Below are 25399 nucleotides of genomic sequence, written 5' to 3' on the forward strand. Positions count from 1 at the left end.
GAGTCATAAAAGAGGACCAAGGGAGACATGTATAAGCCCCAATGGCGGTTGTGTTTTTCTTAATTCCTTCCACTAGAAAGAAAAAAAGTGTTTGTACATGTGCGCACATGTACATGCAAGTCTATATTTAGGAGCATTTATTTCCTTCTTCATTGAGTTGAAACAGTGTGATTAATTCAGATTATTTGCTTTTAGTTTAGCAAAGTAAATTAAATGGTAATAGAGTGATTAGGATTTTATTAGGATTGTAATATTTTGCCGTACTGACTGGCTAGAATTACCACCTACTCATGGTAGGGATGCACTGATATTAAAAGTCTGTATGATATGTCATGTTATGGCCCATAATCAATATAATATATTTCTATAATATTTTGTCTAAAAAATAAAAATCTAAATCTTTTAAAAACTATAATGAATTTAGGCATCACAAAATTGTGTTGTAATAATATGAAAAATAATAATTTTGAGATTTGCTAAAGATCACATTTAACAGTGTTACTAAATTATTTTTAAAGAAATTAACTAAATAGAAAAAAAACTGTCAGATTGATAACCAATATATTGTGCATCCCCAACGTAAATACAGTTTTTTTTTTTTTTTTTTTGTAATGACAAGACCAAAGAGTGATACAATAAACTATTACAAATATTAATAGTAATGACAAATAATGTTAAATCAGTTGCAAGGGACAATAGGAATTCTATACTGACCAGTCAGAAATTATTCCAGAGAGCTATAAAATAGTTTTTCATTCATCCACCATTGGGAATTAGACCTGACAGTCTTGTGCCGCTCATTTCCAAACTTTATCGCATTATATAATCTTATCTAGTCTGTTGGATTAGAAGCGGGCCAGTGTGGGGTTGTGGTTACACTGTGGAGAGCAACCACCAACTGAGCTAGAGAAGAGATGTGTGTATGCAGCTGCTCGGAGTGTCAGCTCCTCCTGGACAACTCCCCCATTGTCTCTAGATCTTCTGCTGCATTTATTTTCATTTTTGTGCATGTGTGCATCACCATTATCATCCTCCCTGTCTGTCTTGCTTTTTTTGTCTGTGTTACTGACAAATTGTGATTGTTTGTCTAGCTGTCAGATGCTGTGGGCAGATCTCTTACTGAAGGGATATAGGAAGACGACCCTGAGAAAACTGAGACTTTCAGTTAATATCCAATGAAAGTGTCCCTGTATATGAGCACAGTTTTATTTGGATTTATAGAAATTCAGATGTGTTTTAGATTAGGTCTGAGATCATCTGACATAAAGGAAGACCCCCACAATGCAGCTGAGCTATAGGTCACTTTACAGCAGGAAGTCAGTTTCTGTTGTATTGCCAGCAGCTGAACAAAAGACAAAAGATATCGGACCTTCATGTCTGAAAAACAGTAGGATACTTTTTGATATTTTCACTTGTTTTTATTTTTTAAATTCCTATATTTGTTCTGTAATTGTTTTTTTCCCCCTAAGGATTTACAAAAAATTAGGAATAAATTGCATTTTAGAATATATTAAAATATTTTAAATGTAATAATATTGTACTTTATTACTGTTTTTACTGTATTTTTGATTAAATACATGCAGCTACATTTTAGAATATATTAAAATATTTTAAATGTAATAATATTGTACTTTATTACTGTTTTTACTGTATTTTTGATTAAATACATGCAGCCACGGTGAGCAAAAGAGAAAATCTTACAGACCCCAAATATTTGAAAGGTAGTGTATACAACAGTTAAAGCAAGATCACAAAGTTTGATTGTTATAATTAGTAAATTAGCGAATGGACTAATTTGGCTAAACTCTGTCTGAGGATTATACCGCAAGTTAAAAATCCATTTCCCTGTGGAGAAAATGAAAAAATAAGAAGATTTTTACTTCTGGAACCTAACTGTTGCCACCAAACTTCTTGTTTCAATAGGAAATAAATCAACACAAGACTTAAAACTTGTGCTATTCATTTAGAAACTGCACTGGAACATTTCATAAGCTGTTGGAACCTGTGAGACTTAATTTGGTTACGTTCCATGAGGATAAGCTATAGTGTGTGTGTGTGTGTGTGTGTGTGTGAGAGAGTGTGTGTGTGAGATGCCCATACAGCTTACATGATGAAGGCTGGGTATTTTATTGCTCTGTCTGTGGAGCCAGGGCACTGTTTACATGTTGCCAAGGAGAAGAACCATAAACGGATGGTAGAAAAATAAAAGGATAATATCCTGGAATGACTTCCGGTGGTAAATCATACTGGACACTTCTCATTTAGCTGGATCCCTTCACATGTAGCATTATGATTTTTTTTTTTTATCCCTTCACATGTAGCACTATGACTTTTTTTTTTTTTCCTTTTCTGTCAGCTTGCCTTTGCCAGGGACAAAGAGTGAGAGAATCTGTCTGTTTCCTGTCGCACTGCTAATCTTTAGATAAAATGTGATAACACGGAAGACAAACATTTAGTTCTCACAAGGCTGAAGGTTTTTTTTTTATTTTATTTTTTTTTTTGTAAAGTTGTAGTAATTTACTCATCAAATGTCATTATTTACTCACCGTCATGTTCCAAACACTTACTTTTGTCTGTAGAACAAAAGTTAATGAGTTGATCATAAATAGCAGTTTATTGAATGATTAATTCATGTGAATCATTTAATCCAGTTCACAAATCACTATGAAATTGGACATATCAGAGTGACAAAGAGGAATTATTCTGACAAGCTCAGGAATAAATTCTCTTCCAGCGATCCGGCTTCAGTGTGGCTAGGATTAAAGGACATCACCAGCTACAAAACACCACCCCCCAGCACTCTGGAGAATCAACACCTGGCAGACGACTTAAACGAGTTCTTTTGTCGTTTTGAACGATCACCCCACACCCGCCCAGAACACCCCTCCACACAACCATTCACACCTCCAGCAACCCCTCTCTCCCCCACACCTACAATTCAAATCAGCGAAGACGATGTGTGCCAGGTCTTCAGGAAGAACAAAAGAAGGAAAGCACCTGGTCCAGATGGTGTGTCACCGGCCTGCCTAAAAATCTGTGCTGAGCAGCTGGCCCCCATCTTCACACAGATCTTCAATAGATCACTGGAGCTGTGTGAAGTCCCCTCATGCTTCAAACGCTCCACCATCATCCCCGTCCCAAAGAAACACAAAATTACTGGACTTAATGACTACAGACCTGTGGCACTAACGTCTGTAGCCATGAAATCATTCGAAAGACTGGTTCTGGCTCATCTGAAGGACATCACTGGACCCTTACTGGACCCCCTGCAGTTTGCCTACAGAGCAAACAGGTCTGTGGATGATGCAGTCAACATGGGACTGCACTTCATGCTGCAGCATCTGGACAGACCAGGGACTTATGTGAGGATCCTGTTTGTGGACTTTAGCTCTGCTTTTAACACCATTATCCCGGAAACCCTTCAAAATAAACTAACTCAGCTCTCCGTCCCCACCTCCGTCTGCCAGTGGATCAACAGCTTCCTGACAGACAGACAGCAGTTAGTAAAGCTTGGCAAATTCACATCCAGCACTCGAACCATCAGCACTGGAGCTCCTCAGGGCTGCGTACTCTCCCCACTGCTCTTCTCCCTCTACACCAACGACTGCACATCTAAAGACTCCTCTGTCAAGCTCCTGAAGTTCGCAGACGACACCACACTGATCGGCCTCATCCAGGACGGTGACGAGTCTGCTTACAGACAGGAGGTTAAGGAGCTGGCTGTCTGGTGCAGTCTCAACAACCTGGAGCTTAACACGCTCAAAACGGTGGAGATGATCGTGGACTTCAGGAGAAACCCCCCTGCTCTCCCCCCACTCACCATCATGAACAGCACCGTGACTGCAGTGGAGTCATTCAGATTCCTGGGCACCACCATCTCTCAGGACCTGAAGTGGGATATTCACATTGACTCCATTGTCAGGAAGGCCCAGCAGAGGTTGTACTTTCTTCGCCAGCTGAGGAAGTTCAACCTGCCACAGGACTTACTGAAACAGTTCTACTCTGCCATCATTGAATCCATCCTCTGCACCTCAATAACTGTCTGGTTCAGCTCAGCTACCAAATCTGACCTCAGAAGACTACGGAGGGTAGTCCGGACTGCTGAGCGAATCATTGGTACAACCCTCCCCACTCTCCAAGAACTGTACTTATCCAGAGTGAGCAAAAAGGCTGGTAAAATCACTCTGGACCCCTCACATCCAGCACACAACCTCTTTGAACTTTTACCATCTGGTCGACGCTACAGAGCTCTGAGCACCAGAACGACCAGACACAGGAACAGTTTCTTCCCTCAGTCAATACATCTCATGAACACTCAATAAATAAACGTAGAACACACAACTAATACATTATCCATTCACCACACTCACTTATTTTATTTTCTCATTTCTGTACATACATAGTCGCCTATATTATATATTATATATTGTGTATTTTTTCTTTTTTTTTGCTGCTTTGTACATTGGTCATTGGCTATTTCCTGTTATTTTGTTTCATTACCTGTGTCCTGTCCTGTTACTGTCCTTCTGTTGCACTGTGGAGCTTCTGTCACTACAACAAATTCCTTGTATGTGTAAACATACTTGGCCAATAAAGCTCATTCTGATTCTGATTCTGATATTGGACTGATCTGATTTTTGTGTTAAAGTGAATTATGGCTTAAAACTCATTCTGTTTCAGAATTCTTGGAATATAGCGCACAGGTGTACTGTGTCCTACTAATATAGTGTTTGTTGTTGTTTTTTTATTTTATTTTATTTTTAATTTTTTTTTTTAAGAGAAATATGAATAAAGATTCTTAAAGATATCAAATGTTTTGCTCCAAAGAAAGTCAGTTTATAACATTAGGGTGAGTAAATAATCACAGAATTTTAATTTCGGGATGAAATACTCTTATAAAATAGTAGTGAAGAGTGAAGACACATTTCACTCAGTCCGGCTGTATTATTATATGGGTCAAATTTGTGTCTGTGTTTTTTGACGTTTGATTGCTTGCAGGTGTGCAGACTGACCCAGCAACCACTGCTGCTGCTCTCATTCTGGTCAGGTTGACCTTGCTGAATTAGTGCCTTTTCATTAAAAAACAAAGTGAGACAAAGACCACCTAGGACCGCCTGGCTACCATTTCAACCCAAATTAGCCCTATGTTTGTGCTGTGCAGTGGTTAAACCCACTGACATGGGTTCTGTGAAAGTGAGCATGCACTCTTTTACTGTGCTGTGCTAAACTCATATAATTATTACAAGCACTAGGAGAAAGATGTTCCTTTCATTTGGGATGTTTGCCATGAATGGAAACATTTGCTAAGCATATCTATTATTAATACAGATCAAATCTATTATTTATAGGTACACATCCAGAAATAAGGATCAGAGAGGAAAACCGTTCCGGAAAGGAGAGCATTAACCACTCCATGACTTAATTTAATTCCTGAGAACTTCACATGATGTTAGAGTAACAATACTTCAGTGGCAAATGATGGCCATACGTATGCACATTTTGGACCAGAGATAAAAGGCACTTTCCACTAATATAGCAAACTGTAGTGATAAATTATTTAACATAATTAGCCTAGAATGACAAGTTTCTATTTAAAATGGCCTGTTCCACCACTAATAAAAGTCAAATTTCCTTGTGTGATTTTGCTGCATTAGTAAAAAAACAAAATAATTATGAAACAAATATTAATAGTGTGTGTAGTTAAATATAAGCACCAAATCAGCTTATTAGAATGATCATGTGACTGAAGACTGGAGTAAAAGAAAAAATCAGCTTTAGGAATAAATACATTTTTAAAATATATTGAAAAATATATTGAAATTTAACAATTAATTTGACTTACTTCAAAAACATCATGATGCCAAAACTTTTAGACGGTAATGTAATAATATTTATTATAAGATTATAAAACAAAATGTATTAAATTTTATGAAAAAAAATACAAGTTTATCAGTTAACTACATACCAAAATTTATTCCTAAAATAGCTAGATTCTACTGAGTGATATTTTAATTTAAGGCTAAATTTGCAACCCCTGATACCCATTCTCGTATAATTTTATATTCTAATAGCACAAATCTACGGAGCCCCTTAGAGCTCATGGTGGTGGAAAGATTTCGGGGTGGGTGAAAAAAATTCGGGGTGGGAGGAAAAAATATTTTTCAAATCTTTCTATAAATCGCAAACATTTTTGCAAGAGAACGCAAAAGATTTGAAAAATATTTTTTCCTCCCACCCCAAATTTTTTTCATCCACCCCAAAATCTTTCCACCACCATGAGCTCTAAGGGGCTTCGTACAAATCATAGTGTGAAACTGCATTTAGACATTTACAATTTTCTTAACTGGAATAAACCTTATATAAGAATATGAAATAAAATAAAAACCTCTGTTCACTGTTCACTGGTATATACTCACAGCCTATACTCTACCCTAGATTTTGAAGAACAAAGTACAGCACTTTCAGCTAATTTACTCTGTGTTGACATGAGAAGGAATGTAGGAGATAGCACCAAAAACCTTGCATACTAGACATAACAGGCCACATTTTAATGCCAACACATAGCAGTTGTGACTAGCAGAGAGAAGTATAAACAAGGAAAGCAAATAGGAGAGGCCTTGAACCCCCTCACAGCCTGCTATGTTATGGCAACTGTGTTCCCACTGTTCTACCAGAAAAACTCAGGAGGTGATGATAAAACTCAAGTATTTATTTGACAAAACCAAGACATAAAGATAGAATTCTTTGGCGTAGGCCCCATCCGTAGCTTGAATCTGTAAGTCATAGATTCCAGCTGTAACTGCCGAAGACGAAGGCAGGGGCGGAGCCTACCCCCAAAAGAAGTGAAGGAAATTATTTACCCACCACTCAAAGTATTTCTTAGAAGATCCTAGACATACAAACAAAATAAAAGAATAATTCATTAATATGTCAACTTATTCTACTAACTCTAAACCTACCCTAACAGTCTACTCTGAGAGTTAGTAGACATGTAGTTGCAAATTAAAGAGAATTAGTTGACATGTAGTTACAAAGTTACTTATAGTTAGTAGAATGTCTAAAGTGGACTATCAAAATAAAGTGTAACCTAAATGTGTACCAGATTATTAGCTTAAAGTATTGGTGCTTTATAGAGTAGAGGAGAGGGACCACGATAGGCCACGATAGGCCGGATAGTGATAGAGACCACGATAGGCACGAAAGAGGAACAAGAGAGTGAAAACGACATAAAAGAGTTTTACATTAAATTCTCAGTAATTGACTGGATGAATTTGGGCTCTTCAATTATGCTGTTGTTTAGTCAATGAACAGTGTCTCAGTCATTTGGCAATCGGGTTTGGAAAGTCAAACTTGAATGTTACGCTCAATCTACCTCGCCAGCGATTATTCTAACCATTGTAAATAATTTGTCATGTTGAGGATGAAGCGTTGTGCTTAAGACCAGTTTCCATCAACAACATCAAAAGACATCCGATCAAAGCAAGTGTTCCAGAGGTTAAAAAGCTCTCTGCTACAGCGTGTTAAAAAACCACCAGTGAAATTTAGGAGCCCACCCTTAGCCCAAGGAAATGCTTTACAAATGCCCCTTGTGTTTGCCAGACCACCTTTCTGTGCCTTTATTTTGTACTCGGCATGGAGAAGAACGAGTCCAGACATCTGACGTGTAGCACTGCCAAGCCTCTGCAGCAGTCTGCTGTAATCGTAGGTTTGTTTTAGGAATCTACAGAGCGGGACGGGCATAGTTCAGGCATCCAGTGTCCACACTTCACTTTTGATGAGTGATCAGCTTCGAGTTGGTCCCATTCAAGTCAAGTGTAATGCAGCTTCAATGAGAAAGATAGTTCCTGATTTTGCTATTTGAGTTTTGTCAGTCAATCCATTCATCACTAATTTTCCTTTTCTTTCCATTCTTTTTTTCTTTTCTATTCCTGTTTTTTTCCTTTCCAATTTCCTTTCCCTTTGCTTTCTTTTTTCATTTGTCTTTTCTCTTTTCTTTTTCCTTTGCCGTCTTCTTTTATTTCCCATTCCCTTTCACTTTCCTTTCCCCTTTCACCTTTGCTTTTCTCTTTCCTTTAACCTTTGATTTACCTTTACCTTTCCTTTTGCTTTCCTTCTTCCCTTGCATTTCCACTTGACTTTTCTTTTCCCTTTTCCTTTCCTTTCCTTTCCTTTCCTTTCCTTTTGCTTTCCCACTTCTTTTACCCTTTGCTTCCTTTTTTCTTTTGTTTTCCTTTTTCTTTCCCATTTCCTTTTACCTTTGCTTTCATTTTCTCTTTACCTTTTCCTTTGCTTCCCCCTTCTCTTTCCAAAATAATTTCCTTTTACCTTTGCTTTCCTTTTCATTTTCCTCTTTTTTCCTTTTCCTTTTCCATTTCTTTTCCCTTTTGCTTTTCTCTTTCCTTTCCCCTTTTATTTTTCCCTTTCCCGTTTGTTTTTCTCTTTTATTTTCTCTTATTTATTATTATTATTCCCTTATTATTTAGCTTTCCTTTCTATTTCCATTTGTTTCCATTTTCTTTGCTTTTTTTCCCCCCTTTCCTTATTCTCACCTCATAGATGCATGTGTTGATATTCACCTCATCTTATGTGACTTTAGGTTACAGTTCAGAAAGATTAAAGCGAAGGTGCATTCAGTTACAGAAGGTTGATGACACATGGAGGACAGTGACGCCAATGACCATGTTTGGTCATAAATTCTACTCTGCTTAGCCACTGGGAAACAGAAAAGCGAGCAGGCTCGTGGGATTACAATTGTGTTTGTTTGTTCTGGGAGCAATATTATACTCACTGCTTCTTTCTTACTGTCTTAAATTATCCTTTGAACACCCCTCCCCCATCAATAACCCAACCTTAGTTGTCTTCACTCTGGTTAAAGCATTCCTTCTTGCTCTGACTCTCTCCACCTCTCTCCTTTTGTCCTCCTTCTCTCCTCCTTTTAATGCAACAAAGCTGTGAACATTTAATTCATGTTCAGGTCTTTCTCTGGTTTGTCTTGGATTCCATGACCTGATACAACTCAAACCATACAAACCTTCTCTTTTTAAGCTTTCCTCTTCAGCCCAGTCCGCTCTTCATACTGTCAGTTTCTATCTTTGCATTCTTCTTGCCTCTGAAGCACTTACCGGCAAATACCACAGAAAGTGAAGAAAAGACAGCCCTTCCTGCATTCTTCGGCCATTGACTCTCCAAAGCCTACTTTGGCACTCTGGAGTCAACTGCATACTTCTGTCAATAGAAAGCAGATGTTAAACTGTAATGTATGGCAGTTTTTCCCTTTTGTCTCTCACTACACAGAGAGAAATATGTAGGCAAGATCCTTTTTACCATCTACATGGACATAAATACAGATGATGAATAAATCTACCTCTATTTTCATCTTTTCTTGGCACAGTAGCTTGAGCAGAAGCAGACCTGAATTGCAGATAGAGTCACAGCAGTTGAAGCAAAAAAAAAGTGTCACCATGTTTATTTCATAGCATTATATAAAGTAAAAAGTATTAAAGTATATAAATATGATTATGTCACAGTGCTATGCTACCTTTTCGATACTTATCAATCATCATCCCCCTGGAAAATATCCACATACAGTAACAATAAAAAGTTTGGGGTCTCTAAGATTTTTTAATGTTGTTGAAATTAATCTCTTATGCTCAACAAGGCTGCATTAGCAAAACAAAAAAAAGAAAGAAAATTAGTAATGAAACTGTTTTATATTTTAATACATATAAATAAATGTGTTGCTTAATATTTTTGTGGAAACCATTATACTTTTTTCAGGATTCGGTGAATAGAAAGTTCAAACAGCAATTTCTATATATATATATTTTTTTATGTAAACTTATGTACTGCCACTTTTCATCAATTTAATGCATCATTACTTTAAAAAAAATATATATTTCTTACATTGTCACTGATCCCAAACCTTTGAACAGTATTGTATTTATACATACGTTTTGCCTATAGTTTTGCTTATTGTACAGTGGATAATAAACAGCACAAAATTATTAAATAAATAATGTCAGGCTCAGACTAGTAAGCAATCACATAGGACACAACTACCTACTGTAGCATTGTAGCGAAGACTTTTTTATGGGCAAGCACCAGTTAACTATAGCTGCAGCATGAATATAAAGTAGCATGAGTGTGTTTTTGTTGTGCCTCTTTTTTTGTTCTTTCCCCCCCACTTTGGCTTAATGCCTCTCTCATACTGAGCTGTAATTTAGAATAAAATTTCTGTGAAACTGAACATTTCCTCCTCCTCAGGGCCTTTTCTTAAACATAGTGGCTTTAGCAAGACTCTGCTGACAATGACTTTGGGGCTTTGCTAATTGTCTGTGCAGCTCTGCGTGCCCTTTTTAATGACTGCTGCACTAGCCTTTAGCTAAACCGTCTTGGCACAGATCGAGTCTGAAATGTCAAACAGCTATAGTGAAAAAGCCAAAAGGGTCAAATAAGGCCGTTATTGTTGTGAAGGGAGTTAGAGTTAGCCTTGGATGATGGCTTACAGACACATCCATATGCCTCTTGAAGGGCCGGTGGTTTGTGAAGGTGATTTTCAGGGCATATATCCACACCTCCCTTCTGCTTAAAAGCTAGGAAAATGACATCCTTTTTAATGTTAGCTCCCGAAGCAGGTGCTCATTAATGTTCATTTATGTTTACGAGGTGAACCTGACTTTGCCATCCTCATGCGGCACAAAGCTGTGTTTTAAGGGCTCAATGGAAATGACATGTTAGGCCTGGTGTATGTCTGTTCTTCTGGCTTTTTCCTGTCTCACATCTAACATGCACTAAAATAGAATAGGCTCAGAAACTAACAAACAGACCCATACTGATCAGTCAGCCAAGAGTACCTGCCTCGCATCAATGAGGCTAGTAGTGATTTAATCTTAAGCAGGGGTAAATAATACTTTGGGTTGATAAAAAGGGTTAGAAAGATAGAGTGTTTGTTTATATGGCTTGTTGTCTGGTTTACGTCAAAGCTTGCTGTTTTGCAAAGCTGTCTCGGTGTGGATTATTTGCTGATGATGGTCATTCTGAAGGATAACTGTGGTCAGTGACGTCTGTTCCACATGGCTGGGCCTGTAACAGAAGATGGATTCACGGTATAAGTGAGATCAAGCCCTCTGCAGTTGCAACATCTGGTGTCTGGCCAGTACGAATGTTAACTGTTATCACTGTCACACTAGAGAAAATGTGTAGGTTTTAAACTCTGTGGCGGCAGTCGAACAGATCGTTTACTAACATTGTCAAAGTGTCTTCTCCAGGGAGAGTAAACAACAAAGGCCCAATTTCACAAGCACAACCATTACCAATAGGCATATTTTACAGCTGAAGATCTTAAACAGTGTCATAGAGATTAAAATAAATGTATTTATTTAGCTTTTTATTTAATTATAATTGTTTTACTCAATAAGGTAGTTTCTTTCAGACTTTGGAGGGTTTGAGAACCACTGTTCAGCATGTGAACATCAGCAGATGTGAGAAAACAGCTCTTTTATGTACTGTACTGTATACAAAATACCTAATGTAAGTGGAATTACTCTTCCGTCAAGCATCAAAAACTGATAAAGATGATGTGTGAATGAGCGAGAGCAAACGTTCTGATTTGTTTTTGAATGTTATCTCCTCTTCATCGGCAATTGCCTCCGTGCTTCCTCAGATAAGACTCGCTCTCCCTCTCTTTCCTCCTCCTCTCTGCCGTTTTCGCCTTATCTGATGTGGCGAGAGCCAATCCTAAAAAGCAATACCAAGTGCACATGTAGCCTACATCTTCTCCACCACAGCATTCTCATATTAAATTGATACTGTGACTTTACAACAAAAACATAAGTGTTTTGTCTGGCAGACATCACCTCCATCTTTTCTCTGGAACCTGTCAGCTCTTAATTTTAGCAATTCAGATTTGTTAAGAATGTCTGACCTCTGAAATTCAGAGTTAATGTACTCCACTGTCTTCAAGAGTGATTTTACTGCAGCATTAGTGACAAAATATCACAGTATTTATGGCAAAACATTGTGGATAGAAAAAAAAAAATTGGAGCCAAAATATTTTTGGTGAAACATTTTAATAATACATGCTAAGAATAGTGTAAACAATAAAAACTGTAATGTGAAAATTTTAAAATAACTAATTATATATATTTAATGAATTGCTATGTTGCCATTGGACATACAATGTTGCTTCCTTAGCCTCAGATGATATACAGTAGTATCTGCTGGTGGTGTGTTTTCTGCTGACTGTAAATCAAATCTAGAGCTATTGTTGTGCCTGGAGCTGCTCCAATGGCAGATTGATCTCAGTGTGCTGCTGTCTGTTTATCCATATGCTGCATTTTCATTCGCCAGTTTACTTTATAAACCTTTGTGATCCTACCCTTCATCACTCTGTTTTGCCCTTAAAGTTTCTAAAAGCTACATATTACATAAACAGTACTATTCTTTTCTTATATCTTAAAGAGAATATTACATTCATCACATTTGCCACAAGCCTGAAATTATGTGGCCAATTATGGCAGCCTCAGTATTAATCTGACAGAATCTATTTTGCAATGGGATGCTTGATGCAGAACAGGATGTTATTCCATTGACAGAATATTTAATTCAATGATAACTATATCTGATGATATACTGTAAAAGTATGGTGAGTTATTAAATTTGGGGTGTTGTATAATAGTCACAGTGAGGTGGCAAGCAGCCATTGCCTCCTGTTGCCCAGGCAGACGTTTAACAGGCCGAGCTCTGGCTGGACCCTAGGAACAGGAAAGGCCCGGGTCAGTTTCCCAGCGGGAGGCACAACCGGCCCGTTTAAAGTGAAGCAGAGCGTGATGGCAGTTTGGTCAGAGGATTAGTGCTGTTGTCTGTGAAACTGCAGCGGGATGGGGGTCTGTGTGAACACACTGCCCATGCCCCTACTGCCCTACTCCCTTTTAGTCTGGCCTCTCTGAAGTTAGACAAACTTGCCACAAAAAAGCCACAAAGCTGCATGTTGTCTCAGAATGTTCACTATCACCAAGCAATCAGCAACAGTAAAATGGTCAAATAACTATGTTAGTTGGTTAGTATGTTAGTTAAAGGAACAGTTCACCCAAAAATGAAAATTCTGTCATTTATCACCCTCATGTTGTTCCAAACCCATAAAACCTTTGTTCATCTTTGGAACACAAATTAAAATATTTTTGATGAAATCCGAGAGCTTTCTTGACCCTGCACAGACATCGATGCAACTGACAAGGCCTAGAAGGGTAGTAAGGGCATTGTTAATGCACCACACGTATGCATCGTGGTATTTTTGTGAACACGCATTGAAGACTGATATTGAAGAGAAGAATTGTTTAATAAAGTCGTTATTTTTGTTTTCTTTGCGCACAAAAAGTATTCTCATAGCTTCATAAAATTATGGTTGAACCACTGATGTCACATGGAATATTTTAATCAATGTCTGTACTACATTTCTGGGCCTTGAACTTGCCAGTTGTGTTGCTGTTTACGCGGGGTCAGAAAGCTCTTGGATTTCATCAAAAATATCTGAATTTGTGTTCTGAAGATGAATGAAGGTTTTACGGGTTTGGAACGACACGAGAGTGAGTAATTAATGACAGAAATTTTATTTGTGTGTGAACTATCCCTTTAATATTGGAACTGCTACAACAATACGGATAGAAGCAAAATATTGTCCAAATTATAAGGCCAGAAACATCACAAGTTGACGTTTAAGCAATGGTTAGTAAATATATAATAAATTAAAATCATTCCAGTCTATTCACATGTAATATTTGTAAGCTAAATAATGCTATTTCATATGAACAGGAAAAATAACGCGGCTAGATGGACGGACGGATAGATGGATAGAAATACATAAAACATGTTTTCCATGAAGACGTGGTGTGATATGTTCTGATGGTTTGTCTTAAAGCAGTGACATTTTGCAGACTAGATTAAATAAACAGAGCCGATAGGTCATGGTGTTTAGTTGGACATCCTCAAGTTTTGGTATTTTACCTCAGGTCAGTTCACAAAACGCTTTGTGCAAAGAAGAGTAAATTCCTGCTTGCACTTTCAACTGCAATGTGTCAGAGGGTTCCTCGTGGTTCTGTACAAAATACCACGTTAGCTTTCAACCAAAGCTAGCCCTGACTTTGTAAGTAAAGGGAGAGGTCTTGCTTAATTTTCCGAGCTTCTGGATTGAATCACTTCTGGACGTCTAGCCCTGGGGGTCACTGATGACATCATGCTCTCCACCTTTGTCCAAACTGCCCATTTACTCTCATGTTGCTTGTTTCATTTGTTGCTCTCATAAGATGTTTTAGAAACTCAGCACAGAAAGGAAGTAATAACAACCCCTGCCCTTGACAAAATAAGTATTTATATATAATCTTAGCTGTAACAATATTTCCCTCGTACAGTGAAGGACTCGGTCCTACCTCATCTTTAATGATTACCAGGAGGCGAGTTATTCTAACTAAAGCTCACGTCTCCCCAGAGACCGTAAACACACTTGTAGTCAGGCTGCAGAACGGCTATTGTTGACGTTACTTGGGTGAACGATGAGGCCTTCGAAGCGCTGTTGGTGATCCTTCCTGCCGTGTGCAAACAGCCCGTCCTGTGTTTAGATTAAATTTAATGTGAAATTTAGCATATGCCTTCCAAATCAAAGAACAGAGATGCGTAGATCTGTCAACTTTCATTATAAGCAATGCATTTTCTTCACGTACATTAAAAAAAGATGTTTATCAGACCTCCATGACTTTTTTAGAACATGCTACATTTAGCACTAATCCAGGTTTCATCTCTCCTTCTTGCAGTCTAATAAATTGCCAGGAAATGGCAACCATTAGCTCTTGAGATCTGAAGAAAGATGTCATGTAAATGGCGGTTGTGGGATGGATCCCAGGTGTTCACACACCTGCACAAAAGCTGTCTCTGGTACAAAAAAAAAGATCCTGTTACTTGTCATCAAAGGGCAGCAGTGTTGTTATTGTTAACTAAAACTAAAACTTAAAAAAAAAAATGTTAATTGAAATTAACCTGAAATAAAATTTAAACTGAAGCTAATAAAGTTGAAGTACTAAAATTATGAAGTGAAATGAAACTAAAACTTCAAAAAACTAAAACCTAAATAAAAAAATTAGTAATTAAGAATAAAAATAAAAAATGTATAAAAATGTCAAAAGCACATAAAAAAGCGCATAAGCAACATTAAAATTAAAACAGAAAATATAAATAAAAGTAAAAGCTAAATATAAAATCTTATTAAAAAATATTAATAGTAATATATAAACCATGTATAAATATTGCTAAAATAACACTGTTGGGCAAAAAAAGTTTTTTCTGAACAAATGAAAGGAAAAATTTAATTGAAAGAATGTATGCCAATTTCTTAGAAACACTTTAATTTGATTTAATTTGGTTTTGAAAACATTTTTAAGACATATCTTACAAATCTTCCATTATTTTCAAAATGTATTAGATATTTTCAGGGTCAAAATGTAATTTTATACATTTTATTAATTCGTAAGTATCATACATTTTTGGAGAGTCACACCACATGACATTTAGGTCCCAACCTTGCCATGTCTCCACAAAGCTAAATTATATTTAAAAAGAAAATTTGCATTTGTAATGTACTTTTGACTAAATTAATGACCAAGACAAAAAATGTGATGTCATTGACCCATCTACGGGAAACACAGAACCACGATAGCCTTGATGGGAACACAGAAGGTTCATATTCCCTCAAACGCAGGTCTGTAATGATATAAACCAGGGGCAGCCTCAGGCCACGGGAGCCTTTAACATTAACACTCCCTAATTTACGAGCAGATCCAGGGCAAAGAAGCTTTTAAAGCTGCTCTCAGCTGAGAGTAAGTGGTATCATCGTAGTAAAAGAGTGTCAGCTGATTATTTATGAAGCTTTGGGAGGTGCGTTGCCCTTTTTTATCTTAGCCTTTCACACCCACGATCATTTGAGCCTTTTGTCATGCCAGGGGAAAGAGGAAAGATGAAACACGGTGGTTGATATCTTTCATCTTGCATCCTGTGATTACACCCTCCCTATGGGCGTGTGTAAGACAGGGAGCGCAAATAGATTCATTATTTCAGTGGTGGCTGATTATTATTATTAGCTGGGTGGAAACTGGATACACTGAGCTTGTCTCTTCCAGGGAGGCCTATCACTTATCATAAGGCTTTCCTCCAACGTCTCTGTAATGTTTTGGCAACCTGATAGCGTTGCAGCAACGCTGTAACAATATTATTCCGTGACGGGCACTCGCAGAGCCGTATGCTCACTTTAAGGTCAAGCTGGTGTTTTTATTACACTGTCGATTTATGTGATTACTGTAAATGGTTTTAGCACCTAGCACTGTGAACGTGGGGTATGTTTTTGTACTGAATGTGAACAAATCTGATCCATACTCCCCTATGAAGATGTGCGTCTGATGTAAGACAGGCATTACAAAACCAGTTTCTATTTAACTGATTTAACACTCTATCTGCCATGCGCCTTATGCCACTTATCGATCTAATTCTTATTTTGTTCTACAATATCCTCATTTGTATATTTGTATAGTTGTATGTACATATGTTTAAACTGTATTTATCTGTATCTGAACGTGTTTAATGTTAACTGTATGCACCAAGGGTCTGAGAGTAATGCAATTTCAATTCTCTGTATGTATGTGCTGTACATGTGGAAGAATTGACAATAAAGCTGACTTGACTTGAAAAAAAAAAAAAAAAAACACAAACCCATCTGTGTTGTTTGGGATCAGTGCTTGGTCTTTCAAAAAATGTAAGAGTTCTTGTCACTTTTGCGGTTCTCTAAACAATCTCCCTAGGTGGTCTGCGCATCCAAGGCAGAAGTGTTTACTTTGCAAATATTTGCTGGTGAAGTGCAAATGCACAGACCTCCAACAGTCAAGAATATAGTCTTACCTCTGTGATCTTGCAGGCATTTTATCTGTCAGGCAGTGAGTGTTTGTCTTTTTTTCGGCACGTGGATGACTAAGCGAGAAAGTCTGGGTTAAGCCCAAAGTAAGTCATAAACTTAATTTATGTACATGTAAACTAGCGTATGCATACTGTCTGTGATGATATCAATTGATTGTGCCTGTTACTCTAGGAAGCCACTAGATGGCACTGTGTTAAGTGTTATGTATTGGATACATGGCAATTAAGAAAGAAGAAATAGGGGTTCCTCTTCAGGAACTCGAGCTGCGTCAGGAGACACTTTGGGGAATGCCTACAGCGTAACCGGCTCTGAATACCAATTAAATCTTTCCAACGGATGGGAGGGACGTCACGGGCGAGGCGACGTAGTGACCAGCAGGTATAAAAGCACGTGCGGTGCAACCGGCGTCAGCTTTCTGTCATTCAGCTAAGCGCTCTGTGTTTTGTAAGTCCTATGTACTGTTGACTGTCCGCACTGCGAGGGTTTTCCTCTGCGTGTGCTTCGCTCCCGAAAGGCCCTCTTTTCAGGAGAGGGTTCTTTCATTGGCGTTCCCCGCAGCGCGGGTCCCGCTGTCGCTGAGGCGGAGCGGAGATGGCGCTCGTGGGGTTCGCAACGAGATCTTGCAGAGGGATCGGAGACGAGCGAGTCTCTATCTGCATCCTCACCTGCTGGATCCCACGACCGCTCCCCGAGTCCGGAAGCACGCCTGGCCATTACTTCCCCTCGGGTGATCACTCGTGCTGTTGCCAAGTTGAGGCTCGACTGGCTGGCCGAGTGTTCGGTGGAACCGCGGAGAGGCAAACTGGATGAGCGTTTCCTGCAGTTTCAGACCTCACCTCCACATCGGAGCCTGCCGTTTTTCCCCGACCTCCACACTGAGGTGTCGAGGTCGTGGGGAGAACCTTTTTTGGCCCGCCTCTTCGCCCCCTCGTCTGGTTTCTATAGCTATGTGACGAGGTGCTATCTGTCTCCTGGCGCGGCGTCGTCCCTGAAGGCTCCGACCTTGCCCACCAAGCCGCTGCGCACATCGTGTACGCAAGGGGTACACGGCAGCAGGTCACGCTGGGTCATGTCTGCACACCATGGCGGTGTTGTAGGCATACCAAGTGGACCTGCTCAAGGAGTTGGATGAGGGCGAGCGAATTTCTGCGGAGGGCATTTGTGAGCTCTGCAGAACCACTGATCTGTCCCTGGTGGTGGCGGAGAGGCACCTGTGGTTGACCCTGTCGGATATTAAAGAACGCGACAGGGTCTTCCTCCTGAATGCCCCGCTGTCGCCTTCCAGCCTGTTTGGTGATTCTGTTGACTCGGTTGTCAGCAGGCACCAGGAGGCCGGGAGGCAGGCGGCGGCGTTCCAGCGGTTTCTCCCTCACCGCTCTCGGGGCTGCTGGGCAAGAGCAGGCCCTGCCGCGTGCTGGCTCCTCGCACAGGGAGGCGCAAAAGGAGAGCGTGGCCATCCGTGTGCCTCCTCGTAAGAGGAGTGGAAAGGAGGGTGCGCGGCCGAGGACCTCTCAGCCTAAGCAGGATCTGCGGACCATGCTTCAGGTGAGGAGGTCTTCGGCCAAGAAGCCCTGATGGTGGTGGACCAGGGCTTATGAGGGTAGCCCCCGCTGGGGTAGAGCGACGATCGCTGCAGCACACAGCGGTCGTCGCCCCCCAGCGCCCTCAGGAGATCGTTCTGATTGATAAAAATGTCTTTGTACTTTAACTAAAGTTGCAGCAATATAATAAAACTCTCACAACATGTCTACACTGGACGCGACAAAGCAACCGTTAAAAATCATTTGAACTTTGTGTGTACATTTATAAATTGAACGTGGCATTAGTTTAATGTCGGGATTTGTTGTGTCACGCCGCGCCGCATCCAGTTTAGACAGCATTGTTGATTGTAATGGATTCTATTGTATTTTGTTGAGCCGTGCCACTCGTGTCCGGAGTAGACACAGTGTCACAGAAGCACTTGTCAATGCCGCCTTCTGTTGTTGCAATCTTCGTTATATTGTTGCTGTTGTTGTTCTGTCTCTTTAGTTAAATTTTGATTTAATGTTTGCCTGATTAGGTAGTTTTACATAACTTGCTAAAAGGCTAATCATGTTAAGGGGTCGTTTACTTTCATGCAAAAGCAAGAAGATGCAGACACAACATTTTGGGGAAAAAGATCTTGATGCTTTTTTAAGTTAAAGTACTTTTATTTTGCTACAGTGTCTCAAAAACACAATCATCACAGTGTGACATAGTGAAAAAACATTGAGAAACACTGGTCTTTGCTCTGTGGCCAAGCAAAACGAAGCTCTTAAAACACAATGATCATCTCTCAAAAAGTGGGGGTCAATCTTAAAAATGTCTAAAAATGACCTCCTGTTGGAAGTGCCGCTTCTGCTGCCACGTCACATGCAGCATAAGGTTGTGTGCTTGCTAAAATTCCAACTTCCTCCCTCTCATTTCCCAGCTATTATCACAGAGCTATAAAACTTAATAGACGTTTTGCACAGTGCTTCGTGACAGATCTGCCTGTTTGTGTTTGTTCGTGTGTGTCTCTCAGTGCAATATAGCTGTGATTGAAAGCTCACCTCCCTGAACCTTCCTTGTGTTGTCACAGGGACTGACTCGGATCAGAGCAACATGAGCGAACGCTTTGACTGTGACAACTGCAAGGAGTCCTTATACGGCAGGAAGTACATCCAAGCGGAGGACAACCCTTACTGCATCCCTTGCTACGACAGTCTGTTTGCCAACACCTGCGATGAGTGCAAAGAGCTGATTGGCCATGATTCAAGAGTGAGTTGCGCGTATTAAAGAGAGAGTTGTCCTAATTTACTCACCCTTGTTGTGTCATTCCAGACCTGTATTACTTTATTTCTTCTGTGGAACACAAAAGAAGACATTTTTAAGCTGCTCTTTTAAATACAATGATAATAAATGTGGACTGTTGCTTTAAGGTGCAGTCACATTTTGTTGAATAAAAAATGTCTATTATCAGTAGTTTGTCAGTGTATGAAATTCACTTTCAAATCTTTCTTTCTATTGGCAAATGTGACATGAATTTGTATGAACCCAGTGTGAAATCTCTCACAAAATTCCAGATGTGGATTTGTATTGAAATAGCTAGATTTCTCCCACAAAATTTTCCAAATGATGGTAAATTTGACCGCACCTTTAGATCTCCAAAATTTTAACTTCTGACTGAACAATTCCCTAAAAAAAGCCATGCAAACAGTGCCTGGTTCACATTCTACAGCAAAAGTTTGATTTTACAGAAGCATATCCATGGTAGTTGGACAAATTTGAGACTCAATTACACCGTGAAAGCGTTTTTATGTGGTTTCAGGCTGAAACTGTCTGTTTAGCAGTTCTTTTGAGAGAGGCATTTATTGTCCAATTAGAAATGTCATTCAGCTTAAGTCAGGCCAACAATGTTAAAAACCTAAGGCAAAACATAATAGCAACCAATTGAGTTTTTAATCCTTCCCATTCTGAGGGTAACTAATCCCTTCGAAATTAAATAAAAACCAAACAATACAGTTAATTTACCACAGTAGTAAACTCCCCACAGGAAATCGAGAATCCATGCGCTTACAGACAAAGAGTCTGATGACTTATTGACAATGGGGGACAGCAGATGCTAAATTAAGTCATTGTTTGTCTTGGCCATTTGCAGCACAGGTCATAAATTTCACCCTCCCTGTCTTATTACTATGTGTTTACATATTTTACATGAGGAGTTGACCCAGGCGCCATGTTCTCCACAGACACACACTCATAACTAGATGCACATGTGCTAGCATTTGAGAGGCTGAATAACTATTACTTGAGATCTTAATCAGAAATGTACTTGGGATCGAGGAAAAGTGGTTTAATTTGTGGCTTCTTCTGACTTTTTTCTCATAATCATGGCTAATCTGTTGGTATGTCAATGTGTCTTTAACAATAACTGCAATTTTTTTTATATTCTAATATGGAGACACCAGTGCACCATCTGTTGCAAATATGTCATGATTTGCTGCACGAACTTTCCCCTTAAATGTTTATAACATCTCTGTCCTTGTGATTCAGGAGCTATTTTACGAGGACCGTCACTACCACGAGCACTGCTTCCGCTGTTTCCGCTGTGACCGTTCGCTGGCAGATGAGCCCTTCACCAGCCAGGACGATGCTCTTCTGTGCAATGACTGCTACTGCAACGAGTTCTCCTCCAAATGTGTAGCCTGCGATAAAACCGTCATGCCTGGTATGAATGACATCAGCACACATCATCAGTCCTAACTCGTGTCATTTTCTGACAAATCCTGTTCAGACTGGTCTCAGGTCTAGTCCAATCGCACTCTGACACCGTTCCTTCAGTTTGTTCTCAATACTGTTGTGTAAGACTGCAAGTCTTCACACTACTGAAACAGACAGCATATCACGACCACAGGTATGCAGGTAACATTAGATTCACAAACATGAAGCAGCCAAAACAAGGGGCAAAGTTGCAAAGTTCTGCCAAAGCAAATCTGAAGTACCAGCAGCATGACTAAAATAGAGAGAGAGAGAGAGAGAGAGAGAGAGAGAGAAGCGAGGGAGTGTTTCGCAGGTTAGATGTGACAAAATAATTGCCAGTCTGCCTGGCTTGCTGTCTCTCAGCCAAATCATTCCGCATGGCTGCCATCCAAGTCTCTGATGATAGGAGAAGATAAGCCAGTAAACTATTTCAGCAAGGCTGCATCCATCTGAAATGCAGGTAACAATTCTAAAAGGTTACGTATGTTGTTCTTTTACAAGGCTTGCAAAGTGAGCCCTGCATTGAAAGTCCTTTTATGTATTTTTCTAATGCCTGCAAGGCATTGATTTTCCATAAATGTGGTTAGTTTGTTTTTAACTCAAGTATGAAACTTCTGCAATTTATTCAGCCTAAACCACTTACACTGCTGTTCACAAGTTTGGGGTCAGTAAGATTTTTTTTTCAGCAAGGATGCATTAAATGGATTACAAGTGATATCTTTTTCAAATAAATCATGTTCTTTTGAATTTTTTATTCATGACAATAAATGTATTCCACAAAAATATTAAGCAGTACAACTGTTTTCAACATTGAGCACAAATCAGGATATTAGAATGATTTCATGTGGCATTAAATTGCTGCTGAAAATTTAGCTTTGCCATAGTCTTGGTGAACATAAGAGACTTCAAAAATTCTACAAACTTTTGAATGGTAGTGTAATGCTGTTTTGTTAATAATTTCATTCTTAGGTGTATTAGACTTGGTTTTGTAGCTTTAAACTTTGCACTGTTAAAATGTTCAGCACCGACAGTGTAACCAACAGTGATGTTGTCAAATTATTTATTTGTATATTTATAGTATATACAAATATAATATTTGCATATTGAACTCCTCTTGGTCTGGCGCCTATTTAACCATCTTAAAGGTTCACCCAAAAATAAAAATTACGAAATGAAAATCTATTTTTGTTTTCTTTGCACAGAAAAAGTATTCTTATAACTTCATAAAATCTTAATTTGTGCTCCAAAGATGAACAAAGGTCTTACGGGTTTAGACTGTTGCCTTTAGACTGCAAAGACGAAATTTTTTCATTTATTTTGCTGCCTTGCAAGTACTGTCATTTCCTACTGGAAACGTAAATCTAGCTGCTTTTGTCATTAAAAAATGTGTGGCTGTTATTTTCTGAGGTAAATCCAGTGAACAAATCAAGCAGTATTACAATCTCCAAAAATTGCCAAACCAAAAACGAGATAAAAAATATTCCGCCACAATTTTGAGTCCCGGTTCATGCATGTAACCTGAGGGCTACATTTATAGGAAGAGGAACATATTGTTAGTGGTTAGGGCTTCTGTGATGTGCAGATGACAAGGGAAAGACAAAGGATGGGGGGCTCTCGTCCATAGTTCATACTTTGCTTTGATAAATGTGGTGATGCATATTTTGGGGTGAGTTTTGAACTTGAGGGAGACAGCCTTGCTGTAACTTGATATTTCTTCTAAATGTTTTTTGTCATCCAGGGGTTTACAACCTTTATCATTTGCCCTCTGTGTAAAGCTTTGGTGATTTTGGCAGTGGGGCCTCTTTAAGGAGGATCTCCATAAGGCTTTTGATATGGGTAACGTGTGACACGCTTAGTGGATTATGAACATCAGCCTTTAACCTACTAATCATTTGATGAGCCTCGACTGTCAGATCATGATTTTGTCTCTTTGAAAGCTCAAATTAATCTTTTGTAGGGAAATCCCAGTGATAAGTAGTCTCAGGTGAGATCTCTTAAGACACATGAAGTCTTTCAAACTGGGTGAAGTGACTGTTGGTGACATGCTCATCAGCAGGTCCCACAATGGGAAAATGCAAAGAATCTAGGCAATTATGATGGGCAATTATGATTTTATCAGAGAATAAGACACATTATAACTCTTTTCCACCAAAATGGTAGCATTACTTAACTGGGAGATCTGTCATCTCTGACAATTCCCTGACTTGAGGACCAAACAATGGCATATTTGACCATGTTTACTTGGTAACCTGTCCGCAAATAAACACAATGGTCTTTGTTTTTAAGCCTTTCTTCTAGTTTTAAGAAAATATTTCAGTGTATAGTATTTTAATTAAGTGTCTTTATCCTATCACAATTTAGCTTTAATAAAGGTCAGAATTATTTCAAATATACAGTATACATTAATATATTTATTAATGATATGCTTAATGATTCATTAATTGAAATTAATTTAATTAGCACATCATGTCCTTAATTCGATCCAAATATATGTGACACTGGACCACAAAACCAGTCATAAGGGTATTTTTTTTTTCAAATTGAGATTTATATATAATCTGTATAATTGTTACAATAGGGAAATATTTGGGAAAATATTAGGGAAATACGAGAGACAACTATTTGAAAATCTGGAATCTAAGGGTGCAAAAAAAATCTAAATATTCAGAAAATCGCCTTTAAAGCTGTCTAGATTAAGTACTTAGAGATTCATTTTTGATTAGTAATATGCAGTTTTGATATATTTACAGCAGGACATTTACAAAATATCTTCATGGAACATTATCTTTACTTAATATCCTAATGATTTTTGGCATAAAAAGAAAAATCGATAATTTGGACCCATACAATGTATTTTTGGATATTGCTACAAATATACCCGTGCTACTTATGACTGGTTTTGTCCTCCAGGGTCACATAAAGTTACATCGCTAATTAAACTTATAGATTTTATGGCAAAATGATGTGCACAGCTGTCGAAAACAAGGAAATTGTTTATTTTAAAAGCTTCCTTCCTTTTTCTCTCTCTCACAGGAACCAGGAAGCTTGAGTATGCCGGCTCCACATGGCATGAGGGCTGTTTCATTTGCAACAGCTGTCAGCAGCCAATAGGCTCCAAGTCCTTTATTCCAGATAAAGATGACCACTATTGTGTACCCTGCTATGAGAACAAGTTTGCACCGCGCTGTACCCTATGTAAACAGGTCAGTGGTGGGGTTTTACTAGCTTCTCTGCCTGAAATACGTAACCATGTGTTTCTCATCAGTCCACACACACATTCCTCCACAAAAAGTCAGAATTCTGACCTCATTTATCCTTCCTGTTGCATATCAGAAGTCTTGCTGGTCACTGATTAACTCTGGCTGTCAGTTTCACATCCTGTCCTGACAAAGCACCATCTGTTTGGCATCTTGGCTCTACAGTTCTGTGAAACACAAAAAATAAATTAATAAATAAAATAATTTTTATACACGCACACACACATGCATATTATCAAACATTTATAATTATGATTTTTTTGGTTTTTGAAGGTCTTATGATGATCACCAAGGCAGCATTTATTTGATGAAAAAAAACAAAACTGTAAAAACTGTAATATTGTAAAAAAATATATAGAATTTTCAGCATCCATTACTTCAGAGTGTCACATGATCCTTCAGAAATCATTCTAATATGCTAATTTGGTGCTCAGTTGTTATCAATCTAGTTAAAACTATCCAATCCCCAATTGTTGAGCAAACTTGTAAATTTTACAACCATAGTGACCCATCCCTAGCTTGCAATTCCTGAATATTATATGAATGCACACTCATGACATAAGGTTTTATGCATAATAAACAATGGTAAATCAATACATTTGTATGTCATACCTTTTTCCATTTAACTTGGTTTAGGTCAAGTATACGGAAGCTGATTTGTGTTTGTCTCTGATGAACTCTCTCCTCCTCAGGCCTTGGCTAAAGGTGGTGTGACTTATAGGGATGAGCCGTGGCATAAGGAATGCTTTGTATGCACAAGCTGTAAAGTCCAACTAGCTGGCCAACACTTCACCTCCCGCGATGACAGCCCTTACTGCCTCAAATGTTTTGGCAATCTGTATGCCAAGAAGTGTGAAGCCTGCAAAAAACCTATTACAGGTAACATGCATGGACGTTACTTTGATTTAAAAATAGATACGGACAGTGGTGC

General features: G+C 38.7%; 1 protein-coding gene across 1 annotated transcript in view; it reads left to right on the plus strand.

Moving 5' to 3' along the window:
* Window positions 1–25399, plus strand: part of LOC306878390 (four and a half LIM domains protein 3-like) — a 46190-nt gene that overhangs the window by 18229 nt on the left and 2562 nt on the right. Inside the window, exons 2-5 of the mRNA XM_079430721.1 lie at window positions 19551–19729; window positions 21005–21179; window positions 24245–24414; window positions 25161–25347. Coding sequence (XP_079286847.1) covers window positions 19574–19729; window positions 21005–21179; window positions 24245–24414; window positions 25161–25347 — 688 coding nt within the window. The 5' untranslated portion in view covers window positions 19551–19573. The remainder of the gene's footprint in view (window positions 1–19550; window positions 19730–21004; window positions 21180–24244; window positions 24415–25160; window positions 25348–25399) is intronic.

The sequence above is a fragment of the Barbus barbus genome, assembly GCF_936440315.1.
Source record: "Barbus barbus genome assembly, chromosome: 12".
Lineage (NCBI taxonomy): Eukaryota > Metazoa > Chordata > Actinopteri > Cypriniformes > Cyprinidae > Barbus > Barbus barbus.